The sequence below is a fragment of the Onychostruthus taczanowskii genome, unplaced genomic scaffold (assembly GCF_017590055.1).
Source record: "Onychostruthus taczanowskii isolate IOZ18803 unplaced genomic scaffold, ASM1759005v1 scaffold88, whole genome shotgun sequence".
NCBI classification, from domain to species: domain Eukaryota; kingdom Metazoa; phylum Chordata; class Aves; order Passeriformes; family Passeridae; genus Onychostruthus; species Onychostruthus taczanowskii.
In genome coordinates this window covers 2,783,630-2,803,773 of record NW_024506773.1, presented here as the reverse complement: position 1 = coordinate 2,803,773, position 20,144 = coordinate 2,783,630, and the positions used below count along the sequence as shown (strand labels likewise).

General features: G+C 39.2%; 1 protein-coding gene across 1 annotated transcript in view; it reads right to left on the bottom strand.

The window, feature by feature from the left end:
* Positions 1-19,380, bottom strand: part of FBXL2 (F-box and leucine rich repeat protein 2) — a 50,796-nt gene extending 31,416 nt beyond the window's left edge. Inside the window, exons 1-2 of the mRNA XM_041425210.1 lie at positions 19,306-19,380; positions 5,614-5,675 (exon numbers count right to left, since the gene is read on the bottom strand). Coding sequence (XP_041281144.1) covers positions 5,614-5,675; positions 19,306-19,308 — 65 coding nt within the window. The 5' untranslated portion in view covers positions 19,309-19,380. The remainder of the gene's footprint in view (positions 1-5,613; positions 5,676-19,305) is intronic.
* Between the last annotated feature and the right edge of the window lie 764 nt (positions 19,381-20,144).

Sequence of the window (20,144 nt, the reverse complement as noted above, 5' to 3'; positions counted from 1 at the left end):
TTTTCAGACGTAAGGACCACTGGAAATGAATATATGACTCCGCAGAAGTGTCGGGATTTACTATTATGCTGTCATCTGTTGCATTGTTTCTGCTTCCTTCTTGTCAGGGTTAGCCTCCACATTTCTAGTTAGCAAATATTTAAAGGATACTCACAACATATTGAATAGTGTGAATTAGTGCTGCTCTACATTAATTCTTTGGACAGATGTATTTCAGGCATGTTAAATGAAAAGACTTAATGAAAATTACTTGCATAAGGCAATATTAGAATTTGCTTAACAAAAATCATAGATTTGCGAAAATATACAGAAATCTTACTTTCGTAAGAAATATAACCCCTTCAGTTTATAATCTGTGAACAGTTTACATACTTGTAGCAATTTGTCTCTTTCTAATTCTAAATGGTTTAACTGTAATTGTTTGGCAAACTACTATAGAGGACTTTGAAGACTTGCAAAACACTCTAAAATCAAAATAAAAGACTGCATGTGGATTATAAAACTGGAATGTTTCCCGGGACTGTCAAACACTAAACAGCAGTCTCAGCTATTCAGGGTGAAATATTTCCCTATTTAATTATACAGATCCTTGCAGTGGGGAAAATAATGTATGAGATGACAGATTTTTTCCTTTCCCCTTCAAAACACATACATTGTTTTTCTGCTTACAAAATTCTTACCAAGCAAGAACTGCTCCAGACAAAAGTTTTATATTTTTCAGTTCTCTGATTCACTAGTCAGTACTCTGTATGCTAAGATACAGCAGCCAAACTTTACAGAAATTGTGGGCCATCCAAGTAGCTCCACGACCCAGCTAAGAAATACCCATGGCATTATTATAACGAAAAACATTATCAAAACTTTATTACATGAAAACTTCAACTTTCAAGCTGCATATTATTGCCTAAAAGGAGAGCTGCTGCTGGAATGCCACTCCTGGGTTCCTCTCCTAATTTCAGTCCCAGAACTTTACTTATCCTCTTCTAAATCTGACTGACCACTCAAATTTTGAGACTGACAGCTAAGATCTACTCTTAAGTACATGCACTCAAAAAGTATGGTTTACAACAGAACTCACAATAGTTTCTATATTTGTGGAACAATTTATTGAAGTTGGTACTTTGTAGGCAGAAAGGAAATTAAAATGGTTTAAGCAGCGGAAGGGGACAAACATCTTTGTTCCTTAAGCTTGCTACTTTTGTAAAAAAATGTACAGTTTTCACACTACAGAGCATTAGCAGGTAAAATACAAATGAACAAATGTTATCCATCTTTCTACATGCCAAAAGAACCGGTTGTATTTCCCTTTTCAAAAGTGCATTAGTACTTTTTATCAATTCCCTCCCCCAAAAAAAATCAGGACATTCTAACATTTAATTACATAGACTTCATTTTTTTTTGTTTTCAATTTATTTTCAAATGCACATGTAACTGTAATAATCCATTGTTTTAGGGTTTTCCCCCACAATTATTAAAAAAAAAAAAAAAAAAAAAAAAAAAAAAAAAAAAAAAAAAAAAAAAAAAAAAAAAAAAAAGAGATGAGCCACTTTAAGGCAGTGACATCTTACTAGAAAAGTTACCATTAAAATTGTATTATTGTATTAGCCTGACTTGATTTCTCATTCTTCTGATGACAGGTAAGAGTTTATGAATTTCAGACGCAAATTCAATTCTACAATGAATGTCTTGTATATTCAATTGATGCTTTCTCATAAACACACAGGCTAACAAAAAAAATAAAGCTACAATCATCCAAAAACTGTTTAAATTACACAATTTATAATATCACCACACAATTCTTAAACATCATACAAATGAGTATTTATTCAACCTTTTACTTCTTGCAATATGTAACAGTAGAGGGGAATGAGCATTCCTTGCCAACTGGCAAACTAATAGCACTTCAACAGCTAACAGGGGTGGTAATTTTTCCTTTAGCCTGAATACTACAAAAAATTTTTTAGGAAGCAAACTATTTCACAGGTAAAAATATACTCCAATATTACAAATAAAAATGAATGTCCATAAACCAGAAAAAGTTACAAATGAAATACCTCCCTTTCTCCACTTCAGCTATACCACCAACCTCAAAGTATAACTGGCCCCTCCAAACAAGGGTCTTCTTCAAAAGCACCACTGTCCATATAAATCAGATATCCTCTTCCTCCTCAGCCCAGTTATCTGAGTCTCCTTGAGAAAGAACAAATCATCTCTCATTTCTTACCCTTTCAAATGAGTTTTGTGCCTGAGAAGCTCGAGGTCTCAACCATTTACTTCGAAGCACAGTAGTTACTCCACAGAAAATGTGCAACAGACATGACACTGGCTTGAAAACCTTCCAATACAATTCTGGTTGTTACATTAGTAATAGCAATAATTGCAATCATAATATTAAAAGTGATGATGATAATGAACTGCAGTAAAAGACCAAGGGAAAACTTTGTTCAACTTTAGAGCATGTAAGTATAGCAACACTATTCTATGAATAAATTTCAAAGTGGTTTTATTTTGTAAGTCTACCATCAGGAAAAAGTTTTTCAATTTTAGAGGAAAAATTGGACTGACTGCTTGTTATAAGTAGATTACATAAATTTAAATACTTCATGCAAATGAGAACAAGACCAATTCTGGAAATTGAATTCCAGAAGAATTGAATCCACAGAAGAAACTGTTTACATTTAATTTCCAGGTATTTGTAACAAGATATTAATCACATTTTTTCCACAAGTCCAATAGGGGTTTTTTAAAAGCGGGCTGTAGTGCTAACAGCTTTCATACAAGCAAAAAGCAAAATAAGTACATTTGATAACACTTTCAGTAGTGTTTACTGTTCAATTCCAGCTCTCTGAGCAAAATGTTTCCACTGGAACTGGTTTACTCTCCTTTTAATTAAAAGGTAGACTGCATAGCTAATAAAGGAAAAATAATTAGAATATTAATTACACCCAGTGCAGCAATATTTAAGCTCTCCTGTCATTGTCTTGCCATAGGGCAAGACAATTTTAAAACATGTTGCAGCATGAACAGATACTTTCAGGAGTCAAAAGGCATTCAGACTCAGGCTTACATCAGCCTTTAGATGCCGGCTCATAAAACAAATTCTCCACTGATAAACCTTTAGACAGGCAGGTCTGTGCCCTGAAACTTCCTTAGATATCTACACCCTGAAGGAATGAGAACCCAGATGCATGTCCCTGTCTCTGACATGCTCTGCCATTGGCCTCGTGAGTTTGTCCCTGCAGCAGTGCAATTTCAAAAGGAGATTTACAGAGCACCTCTCCCACACTTCTCCTTCCACTCCATTTCAAAACTCTGGTGATCACCAGTCTTGTGGGTATAATGAAATATGCACTTTATTTCTCTCTGGCAGAGCAGATCCATGAGATCATCATGTTCTTTATGGAGAAAGCTGACAGTCCCAGTTCAGTTTCTCAGATCATCAACTCTTCTAGCTACATCTGCAACACTACTTTAGTAAATCACCATGCAATTGCAAAAAGGACATTGGTGCACAAAAAATAGAAGGTTGGCTGAATCAGCTCCGCATATGCTTGGCCTGGGATATTTTATGTTCTTTTTCCAGCCCCACGAAGCCTTTCAACCATGCAAAAAGCTTCTTTAGACACTGCTGTAATAGTGTAGTGGCAGGGATTAGCTGCACCACTTCCTCAAATCCAAGCTAAGCCTCAAGTTTCTTTGTACTAAGCTATCTTGAATATAAGAACAAACAGCTAAGCCACTGGTAGAGTCCAATTACTTGGACTTGTGTGGATTTTATCCTGCTGAATTCTTTAAAATCAGAGAATCACAGAGTGGGTCAGGTTAAATGGGAACACAGAGGGTCATGCAGTCCAACCTCCCTGTTCAAGCAGGGTCATCCTGGAGCACATGGTACAGGATTGCATCCAGATGGTTCCTGAATATCTCCAGTGAGGGAGACTTTACCACCTCTCTGGGCAATCTCTTCCAGTGCATGGTCAACCACACAGTAAAGAAGTTCTTTGTCATATTCAAGTGGAACTTCCTGTGTCCCAGTTTATGCCCGCTGCCTCTTGTTCTATTGCTAGGCACCACTGAGAAGCACCTGGCTCCATCCTCTTGGCATCCTCCTTAAACATTGATGAGGGCTCCTCTCAGTCATCTCTTCAGGCCCAACTCCCTCAGCGTCTCTCTTAGGAAAGATGCTCCAAAAGGGATCCTTACTATTTCAGTGCATGATACTTTTCACTACCTAAACCATATAAACAAATTGTAATCAATTACATAAATGAGATACTTAGCATCCATAACAGTGAAAAGGACAGTAATTTCCAAAAATATTGGGGAGTCCTAATGCTTGAAAAGAAGTGCTTCCAGATTTTTAGCTAAGGAGGCAGCATCCTACATTGACTTTTATCTTGTGGTTCATGTGTGGCATTGAGTTCAACAAAGCAAAAGGTATGAGAATTCCTGTTCAGGGCATCCTTCAGTGACTGTCTTTTTTCCTCACATTTTCCAAACAGTTGTAAGAGTCTAATTAAGTCTGCACCATATGGAATGTATCTCAACAAAAATGAAAAGCCTTTTAAAATTCAGTTCATTTAACAACAGTCTGCTTTTTAAAATACCATTGAGAAAGCATTGTGATAGTCACAATGATTTTAAGAGCATTTTCTCTGTGCACAGGATACACAATACCATTGAGACATTCTTCCACTACAAATCAGACTGAAGCAGTGTCATACGCACAAGCTGACCCAAACATCTCTTCAGTATATTAAGAAAAAATCATCAGCTCTATTTTAATAATACCACTACTAAAAATTGTAATTGCACCATCATAACCGAACATTTTTTCTTTTTTTTTTTTCTTTCACCTTAAGGATTAGTCTGTAACAAATCCTCTCTGTAGGTACAGAAAACGTTGCTGGCCTGATTCAGTTCCAGCTCTGCAGTGGCCACATCCAACCAAGCAATAACTCCACATTTGGCAGTTGGTTTATTTTATGCTTGAAATCAACTTTGAACCATATGAGATCATGAAGACATCCACCAGTCACTTACTGATCCTGGTGTTCTAGGTAACTTTTGCAAAGATGATCTACTCACACACCAGCAAGCTGATAAAATTTATGAGTAACCAAATTACTACAATAAGAAAGATCCCTCTGTTGGTTCTGCCTTATACAACACAGAATGGCAGTAATGGTAATAGAGAGAGCTTTTCACTTTATTATTTAGACAGAGCAGTGACTTTTTTGGAAGCTCTGACACTGAATTTGTATTTTATTTTTGTTATAATAAAGTTCATGGCACAAAGAGTGTGAACTACATTGGAGAATTAGGCTCTTCAGACAGATATAAAACATTGAGAGTGTGTAAAAGCTGACTACTTGGTACACCAAAGTTTTATGGACATTTTATTTCACTTCTTTTTCTGACATGGTACAGTATAACTTGAACACATTAAAACAAATCAAGGCAACAAGGTCAAGAATTCGAAGAACTCAATCAGGTGTGTTATTTATTTCAAGAGGATTTAAGAAAGAATGTATAGCACTTGATAGCCTGTAAGACACATAAGCAATGTACAATCCTCAGGTTTTTACTCCTTAAAATGTTATGTAGAATTACCTTAACAGAAGTTCTTTGGGTAGTTTTTTGTTAATAAGGGCTTCATCATTATTTGAGAAAACCTAGAAACAGAAAGAAAAAACTCTATTTTAAAAACCAACAAGAAAAACATCTTTTGAAGAGGCTATTCACCTTCTACTTAGGTGCTTAATTCTCTTCAATTACTGCTAATATTAAGTTTTCAACATGTTAGTTGTCAATACTATAAAATTATTTCAATGCACAAAACAAAGCCACAACCCCATATACACCTGCTCTTCCTTAGTGCTAATTTAACCACATAGAAATTGCGGAGCAACTTAATAATTACGAAGCAAGCACACTTACACTGCACAAAGAAGTATTTCAAGCAATAGGGAAACTTCAAGCAAGACATGTACAAACACACACTGGCTGCACAGTTCTAAAACTGTCCCATTACAAAAAAAACCCAAAAAACAAAAAAACCTGGACTCTTCCCACTTATTCAGGGAATTCCTTTCACTGTCTACAGTGCAAATACTTTGGTCCATGCATGTGAATATGGATAAAATATAACAATCTGCACGTTTAAAGAATTTAGTGCCACAGATAGGGCAGCAACTGCTATATAAGCTAAGTAAGCAAGTCAAGAAATGCTACAAGAAAAACTGAAAGTACCTCTCACCTGAACTTAATAATTAATATTATTAATACCTATCCTAAGAGGGGGAAAAAAAGAGAAACTAAAAGAAAACACCCAAGGAAAAAAGCAGGCAATACTAAGGTTATATAGTAAACATCCAAATAGAAAAACTAAAACAAAGATGTTGACCAGATTTACAACTTAGTCTAAATATTTAAGTTTGAGAAATTTTACCGCAGGAACACAGCACTAAACAAAACAGAAGGTGAAATGGAATTTAAAAAACCATGGGAAAGACTGGAAGATGTCAAAGTCACAAGCAATCATTTCCTGTGTTAAGAGAAGAGCTTTTGCTGTCCATAATACCAGAAACAAAAACTAGGAAGAAGGATCCAAAACAGGCGAGTTTTCTGAATGCTAAAAGGTAAACATGAAAATCACACAAAACATTAAAACAACTGGAAGAAATCTTCTCCCTTTATTAAGCACATGCTGGTCTTGACATCACGGTATTGTTGTTCATCCTTCTATCCACACACATTGAATACTTGGAAACTATCTGCTTGGCTCTGTCTTCATAAAGGAAGGGAGACAGCAAAAATTACACACCTGGGAATTTTGAAAATATCTCCCCCAAAAATATTGTAAGATTCGAAAACTTGAACCTCCTGGCTGCTGCCAAGAACCTTTTTTCTCATCCAGTACATCCTAGACTGATTTCAAGTTTAACTGCATACTACTGTTTCAATTTTGACACAGATTTCTTCACCCACTACCTCTGTGCACGGCTATCCACATCTCTAAAGACAATAAAGCTGTCAACTTTCAGTAGGACTGAGAAGTTTAATCAAGCTTCCTTTTTCAGCAACTGGAGCAGCACATTTATTCACAGATTGGGGACTACAGATATTCAAAGCATAAAACAACCACGAACACATATTTCAATAGGACAATTCCAGCTCCTTCAGAGGATAGGCACTGGCATTAAGCAGTTCCACATGGCTGACCACAGGCTCAGCTTTGCTCTGGTTGTTTTAGATCCAATATCCATTGCTGCTGATACTTTCAGCCTTTAGGCTGAAATATACCATGTACATCAATGACATTTTTAGAACTGGTTGACTGCTTCTGACTTTGACAACTCATAGATTTATGAATTATCCACATGTGTGCCATTTTTACATTACATGCTACTCAAAATTTGCAGCTGGGGGCCTGAAAACAATAGCATATATTGGAATTTTCTTTTGTAAAAAGAGTCTGTATGCCTAATTGTGTTTACAGCAAAACTCATTCAGAAATATGCCATCCTCATAGAAGCTGGGATCACTCAAGAGTCAAGTAAGGAAATATTCCTGTGCCTTGTAGGTTAGGAACACAAATCACAAAAAAAAGGATGTCACCTCCATGAGAGCATGCAAAGTCTGCGGCAAAACAGGCAAGTTAACTTACATCTCATTAACTCTGGTTGAGAATCTGAACATTCAGTATCACAGACTTAAAAATCCTCTTTTAACTTAAATTATTTCATAGCTGCAGGTAATGCCTCAAAATTTACATCATCTAGCAGACAGATATATGCATAAGCATATATTTTTAAATAAAGCTACTTTTCAGAATGCTACTAGTTTACATGTGTACTGTCATTTTGCCTGTATAAAAAAATCTTTTTTTTTTTCACACTATAGATTCTCAAGTACAGAGTAACATGGAGATTATATACATATATATATAGAGAGAGAGAGATACACACACACATATATATATGCTCATTGTGTGAGGATAACACAGGATTTGAGTTAGTGAGGTATGAGGCAAGTTGCTCTAAAGACCTGAGCATGCATTATAGCTCTCTGTGTTAAACAGTACTTTCAACTACTTGTCAACAGAAGTGAACTGGCTACAAACCACAGCACAGTAGTAAGTATTTTCCCACTGAGACCAAGCTGAAAAGCTAAATCTACAACCAAACCAGCAACTCTTAGGAAAAAAGCTTATAATCTTTATGTTTATGTAAGAATATTCTAAAGTTCAAGTTGGATGGACAAACTATTTTGAATACATGACAGCTTATCTGATCAATATGGTTAATTTAGGAATCCCAGCTCAAACTGGAAAAAGCAGAGCTTTTACTACATACCACAAGAAGAGTGTGACCTGCCCAGCCACACAAAATACCACACCCGCTACACCAGCCACAGATGAGGCCACAAACACATTCAAAGCAGTTTTCCCTCAAACAGCAACTTTTTTGTGTTCTTGCATGCATTAGCAGCAGTTCTCATACAATAACATATTATCGCTATGGAATAAGCACATCTAGAAAAATGGAAGTGTCTCTTTATGGTACTCTTGTACTCTGTGAAAGTTCATTAGCCTCTAGAGCCATTTGCATCTCAGGAGAAGAGAGGGGCTGCTTTAAAGGCTCCTCAATAAGTTTTCCCCCTAATAGAGAACAGACACAGGACAACTGGAGTAGTAATTTTCTAGATAAACATTTGTAATATGATTTCAAATGCATGCAAGCAGAGAAAGAAGGCAGAATGTGCAAACAACAATATATTCATTGTTCAAACAGTTTCTGATAATTTAAAACTTCCATTAATGAAGCAAGAACCCTAGTATATTCATATACTGTTCTCTTTATTTTTTACTTAATTTTTATCACATAACCTCTAGTTTTCTGTTTCTATTTATAAAAAAAAAAAAAAAAATCCACCAAAAACATTTAGTTAAGGAAGTGTCTGATCACTGTAACAATATTATAGTATTCTTGCCAAATATATTTTTTTTCTTTACTTACAGATCGTGCTGATAATGACATGCTCTCAGATTACCTGTACACAGTAATCCAAAATAACAATTAGAGAATACCCTGAATGTAGAATGAATCTTTCTCCTCTCATTGCTTTTGTATTTGGTAGCAAGTCTGACTGTGTTAATGATGGTATCTCAAACTCGGCAAAAGTATGGTTTTAACTGTATAAAATCCCCAAATACAACCAACAAATCAGTGCACAAGGAAAAAGGATGCAATTGAACATATGTAATAAATGTTACTCTAATACTAGTTTTAAATTTCCTGTGAACACAAAAAGAGTTACAGAAGATCTCTACATTCTAAAAGAATTGCAAGAACAAATAACAAAATCAAAATCTACAAGCGACAACTGTAATTCCTTATTACTTGAATCTTGAGGTATTTCTTACATTCCTTAACTGATCTCTCTTGAGATCTTCCCTGTACTTTTGGAAGATTGGTTATGAGCTAAAAAGGGAGCATTTTCTTTAAAAATTACCTGATAGTTTCTTACACTTAATTTCTTTAGCAACTACATTTTAAAAAATTTCTTTATAATATAAACAAAGCAACCGTTGTGTAAATCATGAAACCCAGAAAGGATAATTTCTCCATTTGAATTCCCTTTCCATATTATTAAACATACTAATTGCCACTAGTCCTAGAACATAACTTCTTGGTACAGCACACTTAACATGCCACCATTGAAAGCAGCACATTAATCTCTTCTGGTCTAGCAGCTAGTGATAAGGGTCTCCTGTTTTCACCAGAATTAATGAGACAAAGAAATCTGTTCTGACAGAGTTATTTCAAGATCAAAATAAGGTTATACTACTAATTTTGGTGACGGTCCTTATATATCTTTTTTTTAAGCATGCAATTTCAGTTGTCATTCAGTCCTCTATTGAAGAGGACTATTTTCTTAACAGATGAAACAGTTTTGGTAGCAGCTCATCCATTATGGCTCAGTTCCACTGAGATATTTATGTATCTAATTTCCACTGAAATCAGAGTAGATAAGGACTTTCAACCTGTCAACTTCTCAAATCAAATGTTATTAAAAACCCAGACTCTCAAAAATAGCCTTGCTTAGTAGCATGCTAAAGGAATTATGGGCAAAAGTAGCTTTGGGGAAGATGAAGTGTGAAAGACTCTAAAGAGCATCAGCAAAAGGGATATATACTGAAAACAAGGCTGAAGTATTTATCAATTCAGGAATAAAACCAACATTGGGTCATTTTCACCAAAGAAGACAAGAGGCTGGAATTAAATCCATATATTTCCTTCCTTTCTATGGTTGACAGAGCACACATCCTATTTAAATTGTAAATACAGCCATATGTATAAAGTATCAAGTCTTTCAGGTTTTCATGGGCAAGAAAAAATTTTATTAAATATTATCCATGCAGTAATAGTCATGGTAAAATCAAATTCTAAAGGAAAATCCTGAGAAAATAAAGTTTTAGTCAGTACCTTGATGTGCAGATTTTTGTTGCCAAACAAAACCCAGCAGCTTGCGGCACATCTCTCCTCCTCTATTGAGACACCTAATTGTTGCCTGTGCAATTTTCTTTTTGCCATGGTATTGAAAGCACCCGGTGCTATAGTGGTAGGAAAGCCACCAAATTGTCTTTGCCACCCAGAGCAGCTCACAAGCAAACTAAAGTAACAAATGGCATCCTAAAAAGCTCTCTATTTAAATACACCACAAAAATGGAGGAGGAAGAAGAGGCAAAACAACCTTCCTTTACCATAAATTTCAGATTATCCCATATTACGCTCCAGTATAAGTATATAAAATTCTCTGATGCTCAGGGAATTGCTGCTAGCTAGGGCTTCCTCCAGAAATGTACAATCAATGCATCAGACAGGCAGAACCATTTAAGACCATGCAAGTGGCAAAACGTATCCAGGCAACAAAAGGAGCGTTAGACAGGATATACATTGCTGACAGAAGTGAAGTAAGTGACATCGAAGACACAACAGCTGATGACACAGGACTTCTGCTAAACTAGAACCCACGGTAAAGCTTTCTGTATAATCAATAAAAACTATAACACACCAAAATGAATCTTGAAATGCAATCCCATCTTGAACCAAGCTTGTCTATAGCAGAGACAGACTGGCAAAATCTTTTATTTCAACACACAGACACTGTCTGCCCTCCAGGCTCTTGTTCCTATGCTCCAGCTGTTCACCCTGCTCTGGCACAGGCTATGCCTTTGTGCATTTTAAAATCCAGCCTTCCCAGCCTGCTGTGGTTGCTAACGTTTTCTTCCCTTTGGACACACACTACTAGAGCCCAGGGCATGGTCTTCAGTAGCCTTACAGCTTCCTCCTGGCTGCCAGATACTCCCTGGATCTTTTTCACTGGTCTTTCCTTGGGATATTTTCTCTTCTAACATTGTGATGACAAATTGACTGAACAAAAGCAACACCCCATATCAAATACTTCTGTTCTTATTGTGCTGGTCATCTTAAAGAGTTAAGGCTTAACTTCAGAGAAGATCAAATGCACCTGAGCACATCTCTCTGTTTTTCCTTAATGTTTCCCAGTGACCTAAGGCTGCTTATAAGGGGCATAATGCTTTTAAAATTTCCCCAGAATAAGTGCTGTTTAACATAATAAAACCTTCCAGGCAGAAGCAGCTGGCCACACTGCCCACTTTGCTGCTTGATTCTCTTCCAGAAAAGCAATCATTCTTGTTTTGCCAGCACAGGTATTCATACCACATCATTCACATTTTACTGGAGGGCATCAGCCTGGTTCTCAAGGCTCTGTTCTTACTGGGTGACAGAACAAGGTCACTTGTGAACTTCAGAGCTGATGTCCACAGTTGCACAACTCTACCTCAAGGCCTCTGGCTGTTCCAACTCAAGTGCCTCCCAGTGCAGAGCAGGAAGTGCTTGGAGGTTGCCTTTCCTGCTGCCTCAAGCACACCAGCCCATTGTTTGCTGCTCAAATAGTTCTCATCATCCTTTCCTGTGTGTTTTTCTGAAGGGCTGTCACCTATTGCCAACAGCATATTTGGAAATCACTGCTCAAGCCTTTGATTCCTGCAAGCAGACAGGGTATTAAGGTTAAACTGACCTGTTAGCTGAGACATACCCTAATGCAAGACTCACCCTCTCCTACTAAGTCACCAAAGAGACAGCAATCCTCTGACTCCAGTGGGATAGCTCCTATTTTTGCTTGTCAGAAAGGGGAAATCCAATGGTTTGCAGATTAGTGATTGACCTAATTACTTGCAGGTCTAAAATTCAGTTGAAAGATAACATTTTATCAATACTTGCTATCATGTAACTGGTGTTTGGCAGCCAGCATGGCAGAAAACATTATGTTCAATCCCATACCTCACTAAAAGAAAGAGGCATTACACTTTATTGGCAAAAAAGCTCTGCTTTCCCCACACTACTCTGAGACAGGAGCTACATGGAAGACTAATCTTTCATTCAGGTACACCCAGCTCACAATTGCCTTTCAAGGCATCTAGTTCTAACCACTATCAGTGATGGCAGAACAAACCTACACCACATAGAAAAATAAACCACTCCTTACCAAGTTCAGATGAGGAAAGAAAAGTAAATAAAATAAAAAATCCAACTACCACATAAACACTAAGAATTTTGGAAAAAGCTGTTAATTGTATCCCCGGATATTCTTTAAACATATGCAGAGAGACAGCTGAAAAAACAGGTTTGACAAAGTTTTATCCTCATCATCTGTTAGTCATATACTGATTGGCAAATCTTTCCTTCAATTTGCTTTCTCTTAAAAAAATAATGACTGAACTTTTCCTTTTTCAGATAATTATCCATTACTTATCTTTTAAGATTATATCCTTCCAAACAGTACATGATGATGCGTTTAGACATCATTCCTAAAAAAACTAAATTAAAATAAAGCATTTAATTAGCAGCCCAATGTATAAAGTACTTTGAAGTGGAATATGGGGAAACCCATATCATCATCTTTATGGGCTTGGAAAGCAACAGACCCATTAATTAATGGGAGAATGGCAGAAAATTAAAATCATATGGTCGAAGCAGCTGTTGCCTGTAACCCATCACAAGGGGACAAAGTAGCCCCTCACAATGTTGATTATACATCATACAGATTCTTAGTTCTTGACCGGGTAAATGACAAATCCCTCTTTAAGAATCAAGCAGAGTCTCAATGGAATTTGCAAAAGCCTAAGTTTGAAACACCTGAGAAAGGTTCTTTTCTTTGACCACTCAAGTAACTTTGAGACTGTAAGCAAAAATACTGGAGAAGATTCTAAGGTAGTTCCATCACAACATCCACAAGGACTGTATGCTCAAATTACTAATTGTGTAATCACAAAAATAATCCAGCTGGTGTCATGCCATTTTGTAGAATCATGCTATAAATACACGTTCTCAATGGCATTCAGAACATGATATGTTCCTGAACAAAATCAGTCCAAGAGAAAAGTTAGTGCCCATTCATTCCAATGTAGAAACATTTGCCTAGGGATAGCCATGTAGTTTCAGCCATCCAAATTTAATCCACATCACAGATTCAGAGCCCTTAGGAGAACACCTATCAAAACTTCTCTGAATCCCCACTTTCACATATAGCTGTTTTTACTGACATACATATGGCTAAGTTTTATTCCCAGTCTTCAATATCAGCACACAAACCAACAGGCTGATGGCACGACAACAGAGACCTGAAATCCTCCTGGAGTGTTCACACAGAGATTCTTCTGGAAGTCAATTTCCCCAGGAGTTTGCACCATTCTAATCAGAACTGACAGAGTCCTCCCTCCAGTCACGCAATCCCATATCTAGAAAGGCAATTCTTCTTATTGCACTTACTTCAAACTGTAAATGAAATCACAGCTTAAGTACTGACTGCCTGTTTAAAGCAGTGAGAACCCTTGTTCTAAGCACCTGTAAAACAGAAATTTTGAGTGCCAATCCTCCCCCTCTATAACTGCTCTTCAAAAACACATTTGAGACATAAAAGGTATGGCTTATTACAGGAATAGCTCTATCGTTTCTACAAAGCCATTTCAAAGCAGTACTTGATCTGCCTCATAAACACTATGCCAGAGGTTTTTCCCAGTACTGAGCATGAAATCTTTACTATGAAGGGCAAATCTTCTCTGCAAGGCAAATCTCCCTAGAAAATGAACAAGAAAGAAACAAAAAAACCCCTGCTTTGTGGCTACATATACCATACATGTAGTGCGTAATTAATAAAAGCTGCCATACATGTAATGCATTATTAATAAAAGATTTCAATTATAAAAGACAAAACTAGGTACCTCTTCATGGTTACAAGCAGTAATTACACTTGACTTCAAAGGAAATAACATCATAGTAGCATTTCCAAAACATCTTTTTCAAACTGTTTCAAGAAAGGTAATAGGTTGAGATTTAGAAGAGAAACTGGACACTCAGTATTTGCCAAAATGTATGTTTCTGCAGAAATAAAATTATCTTGATGCTTTTGTTTCAGAAGTAGTTCTGAAAATAGTCTATAATCTGCAAGCACACTTGGACATTTTGCCCCTTAATATTTATATAACTACCATGTAACATCAAGCTATGATATGGAAATGCCTTTTCTCTGTGAAGCTCTGACCTCAATTTCAACCTCTGAAGACAGACAAACTTGACATACTGGTAGAGTTTCACATTTATGCATATTTGATTATGTTCTTCTCTCCTTGATTTAAATTTACAGAACATACTGGGTAACCAGCTGCACAGCAATCAAATCCAATGAAAACCAAATTTACTGTTTCCTTCTGCCTACCAAGGAGAACACAGGAAAACAATAGAATACAAAAAGAAGAGTATAACTAGAATTAAGGCAAATATTTTGAGTGTTGCAGCTTAATACCAAATATTGAGTACTTTCTTGTGGGCTACACAGCAGGAGATCATAGCTCCAAACAGCCAAAAATGTGCAAGTCCAGAAAAGGGCAAATTTCCAGTCCTCCTTGAGCAGTGGTTCCTCCAATGCAAAGATAAAAACCCAGGGGGAATCCCTTAAGAAATTGGCTGTAGTTGATTTTGTCAGCTGAGGTGCCCTTGTGTCAACTATTACTGCATTTCCATTATCTCCCTGTACCCAACAGAAATTATTTTACTCCATTTAAACATTTAAATTCATGCTGCAGTTTTGTTTGAATGGGTTTTGTTCTGTTTTGGTTTGGGTGGGTGGGGGCAGATGCATAAGAGGGACATCATTTGAGACAGCAAAAATTAAGCTTTTACAGATCCTGTGCTTACTCGTCCTTGACCAGGTATATAACAAATCCCTCCTTAAGTATCAAACACTCAAAGGCAAGTTGCAAAAGCCTAAATTCAAAACACCTGAGGAAGATACTTTCCTTTGACCACTCTCAGTAACTTTGAGACTCTACAGAGACATACTGAAATAGAATCTAAGGCAGCTTCCACCACAAAATGATTCACAGGAACTACAGTTGCATTTTCGATTAATTTTGTCACAAAAATAATCCATCTGGTTTCACACAGTGTTGTAGAATCACACTATATACACAGATTTTCAGACATTCATAGTACAGCACAATGTTTTGAAAAATTAGGCTGAGAAAAATGTTTGATCTTTACAAACCATTTGTTCTTTAGTCTCAAGAACAATTAGTTTAAGCTTTGTGAGATATGCAAGTAATTTATCCTGATCCTGAAAAAAAACCTGAATTGACAGAGGAGATACCAGTAGTATACAGTGAATTTTAAGTTCATCATTATACACTTTTAATGCCTCATCTATATGTTTTTCTGCATTTTTAAGAATGCAAATCTGCTTTTCACCACATAGAAGTTACTCTGTGTTTACAATCTTCCTTCTCAGAAGCTTTACAAAGAATGAGAATGTCCCACTCTGCATTAAAAGTTCAAGTGGGAAAGTTGTTTTGTAAAAGCTCAGAGGAACAGCTGGACTCAAGCTCTATCACATTCACATCAAGTCACCCAAAATACATAGGTCAGGTATGATGAGAAATTTCAACAGCTCTTGCATTGTCCTAAAACACATGGAGGGGTTAAAACAAAACAAACCCGAAAAGATAAACAAACAAAACCAAAACAAAACACAAAAAAAACCAAATAAAAAACCCCAACAAAACAAAACAAAAAAAGCAGAAATCTATGGAGAATATGGATCACCTTCCTAAAAAGATTATTAGAAAGAATGCAGGTGGATGTTGTGGCTATTGTCTAAACTAGCTTGAGGGAGAACTCCTTGGTGTCACAATTTCACCTGATTTTATCCTACTTAGCATATCCCACTTATGTGCATTTCTAATTCAGTAGAAAGACTACCAGAATTACCAGCTGATAACAATTTACATTAAATTAATGCAGCCATTCTGACTTCCAAATGATGAAACAGCTGAAGTACTGTCAATGTGTAGCTTTCTGCTGGGATTCAGATCAATATTGTCACAGTGCCAAGACTAGTACTATTTTTCTACACCTACCTAAAAATAGTTGCCATGCTTCACAGAAAACCTGACTTTTATTAGTAACTTTCCACATCTGCTAGCCCCATGCAATCCCTCATTTTAACTAGGAAGACCAAATATCTGTTGTAAAATAAGCAAGCAGTAAGCTAATAGTCCTTCTGATTTTTAGGAACATTGATATTCCCTGTACTAAAAGGTCTGGTGTTAATTGCACAAAATTAATTCTATGAAGCTATGAAGAATTAAGAAGGAAAGAACAATTTGCATAGGACTAACCCTGTAAGACAGAAAAATTCGAGTACAAGCATGAATTGAACAAAATACTTGAAAATTTTTAAAATAATACCAAAAATGGTGGTTAACAGCTTAACAGCTGTCAAGTGCAACTAAGAAGCTGCCCAGTATAAGAATCTGCAGAGCAGATGGTATAATTTCTGAGATTTACCCTGTGCAATTAAAGCACCAATGCGGCTTTGCAGATTCTATGTCTGCTGAGTTTAGACCACTAAAGGTATCTCACTGAGAATGTCAAAATGGACCACAAATAAAACCTCCATGCCTGGAATTTGGTAAATGGAAAATATTAATTTATAGAATAATAGAATAATTAAGAATGAAAAACATCTCCAAAACTGAGTCCAGCCTCTGTCCGAATACCTCCATATAGTCAATCAAGACATAGCCCTAAGTGCTACAGTAGTTTCCTGAACACCTTCATGGATGGTGACTCTGCCATGTCCCTAGGAAGCACATTCCAATGCTTAACAAGCCTTTCAGTGAAGAAATTTTACCATATGTCCAACCTGAACCTCCCCTGGTGCAGTTCATAAACATTTGGTTAGTTGTTTTTCAGTCTGTAATCTATCTTAAATTTAGAACATGAGAGAAATCCATTTTCTTGAACTGACTTAAGATACCGCATCTTCTCTGATGGAATATTAATGTGAAGCAGAACATGTCACTGAGTCACAATCACTCCACCTTGCTACACTATCCACTAACCTCCTCATTCATGGAGGTTTACTCCTTGTAGCAACAGATACATCCTAAGACCTTTGCAAAGCAAATCCAAACTGATTCTACACAGAAGCATACTGCAATCATGCATAGTCTATCCATATTTTTATTCCGCCTCACATTTTTGTTTTCAAGGTTGCTTTGTTTGGGTTCAGAACATGCAGGCTAGAATTGTGAAGGAACAGAAGGCAATGCGCAGGGGAAGAAAGAGAGAGTGCATGAACAAGCCTTCAAGTAAAGGACAAAAAGTTGCAACACCACAGGAATATAGTTCTTCCCTTTGTGAGGCTGAGTGCTCCCTCCGCCTCCCCAGAACCCGATACAGAAAACCTACAATCATTACACACACGTAAATATACACATGCAGTGATTGCCTTAAAACACTGTGTACTTCCTCATGTGGGAAAGGCCAGCAACTGTGCCTTCTTGCTGCATCTATCATTGTAACTATCACTGTGAAGCAGTAAGGCATCAGACAATTAAGTTGTAATTGAAAACAGGGCTCAAACCAATCATCTTTCCAAACATGCTGTGCCTGTCCCTACACACTCCCCCTTACATGCCTTGTCATCTTCCTTTCACAAGCATCTGATGCATCTCTGCCCTGGCACTCGTGGCACACACGTACTGTGTCACATCCCCACATGCTCTCCCCACAGAGCAAACCACAGCCGCTCTTCCTCCTCTGCTGCAGCCCTCCTCACACATGTGCTCCGTGTCGTGCCATCCCCACATACAGGTGAAACAAACCTTGTGCCCACCACACTCACCCCACAAATCTATTATAAATGCATCCGTGCCCACACATCACAACACCACAGCCATGCACGCTCACACCCAAGCCACTGCTGCTCTGTACACACAAAATACATTACCCTGTATCTGCTACGTACGTACAGGACTACGGATAATCCTTGCCACACCCATAGCATACATGCCTTTAAAAATATCCACAGATTATGCCACACCCAATATTCACTATATATACACACACAGGAACAAGCCCAAGCCAGACAGCAGCAGGCAGACACAGCTACATACATACGATGCCATGTCATGGCCCTGCACACAATGTCACATCTCTGCTACAACACAAACACACCATACCCGAAGCCCAAATCACAGCAGGTACACACAGAGCCATAGCATTACGCTCATTGTGTATCTGCTATCTCCACACATCCCAGGCCACACCCTGTGTCACGGCACATGCATAAGGATACAGCACAGCGCCCAAACCCAGCATCCCGCGCATCCACACGGTGACACCCCATCCCTGCCCTGCGCACCGACACACGCCCTGGCTTTCCCTCTCGACTTTATAAGGGGACGACACACCTTCATCATTCCCCAGCCGCCTTACACACCCATATAAACACACCATCCCTCCTGTGTTATCCCGGCGGACAACACACCTGACTCGCGTCACACGCCAGGCAGAGCCCTGCCATGGCTGCTCCGGGAGGAGGAGGCAAAGCGCCTCAGCACAGACAGCGAGGGACAGCGCAGCCCCACCTGCTCTGGGCAGGCACGCAGACAGACAGCGGGGCAGACAGACAGCGGGGCAGACAGACACTCTCCTGTCCCTTCACCTACAGTGCGGGTGGGCGCAGCCCCGCGCCGGGCCTCGCGCCCAGCCCCGCATCCGCACCCGCGCTCCCCCGCCCTCCACCCTCGCCTCGGGCTGAGCCGCCCGGCCCCGGGGCCGCTCCGCACGGCCCGGCCGACACTCGCTACCCGCCCCGGGCGGCCGGGCCAGCCCGCTGCGGCCGGGCGGCGGGGCCGTGCCGCGGGCTCCTCACCATGGCAGAGGCGCGGCGGCGGCGATCCCGGTTGTCCCGGCGACGAGGAGCCCCGAGGAGGGCGCCAGGTCGCCGGAGCCGGGGCGGGGCCGCCGCGCGCCCGCGTGACCGGCACCGCCCCTGCGCCGTGGGGCCGGCCCACCCCGCACCGCCTCCCGGGGGAAGGCGCTGGCGACAGCGGGAGCGACTCTGAGGGCGGGAGAGGGGTCGGGGCGGCTGCCCGCCCTCCCGGGGCTCTGCTGGCGGGGTGCTGCCAGCGCAGGTGTGGCTGCCTCCTGCGCCTCCCGTCTGCAGCCTGGCGTTGGATTTGTGCAGTGATCTCCTGGAGACGCAGAATCATGGAATCGTCAAAGCTGGCTAGGACCTTAAGGATCATCAGGTCCAACCATCAACCCAGCGCTACCACTGGAACCCCTAAACCGCTAAACCATTTCACCGAGAGCCAGATCCAGACACCTCTTAGACACCTCCAGGGATGGGGACTCCACCACCTCCCTGTGCAGCCTATTCCAATGCCTGACCACACTAACAGTGATTTTTTAATTTTCTAGTATCTAGTCTAAATCTCCCTGGTCTCAGCTTCAAGCCATGACATCTGGTCGTCTCCCTGCAAGGAGGCAGAAGAGGCCAGCTCCCACCCGGGTACAGCCTCCCCTCAGGAGCTGTGGGAGCGATGTAAAGTTCAGCCCCAGATGCCGCCATGACCACCGCGAGGGCTGCAACTTGCAACCACGGCTGTAGATGACCGGGGGACCGTAACATCCTAAATTGCTACGGAAAAATCCACAAAAGCCGGTCTGTCAGCCAGCCAAGAGTGTTCAGGCAATGCGTGCTGTCAG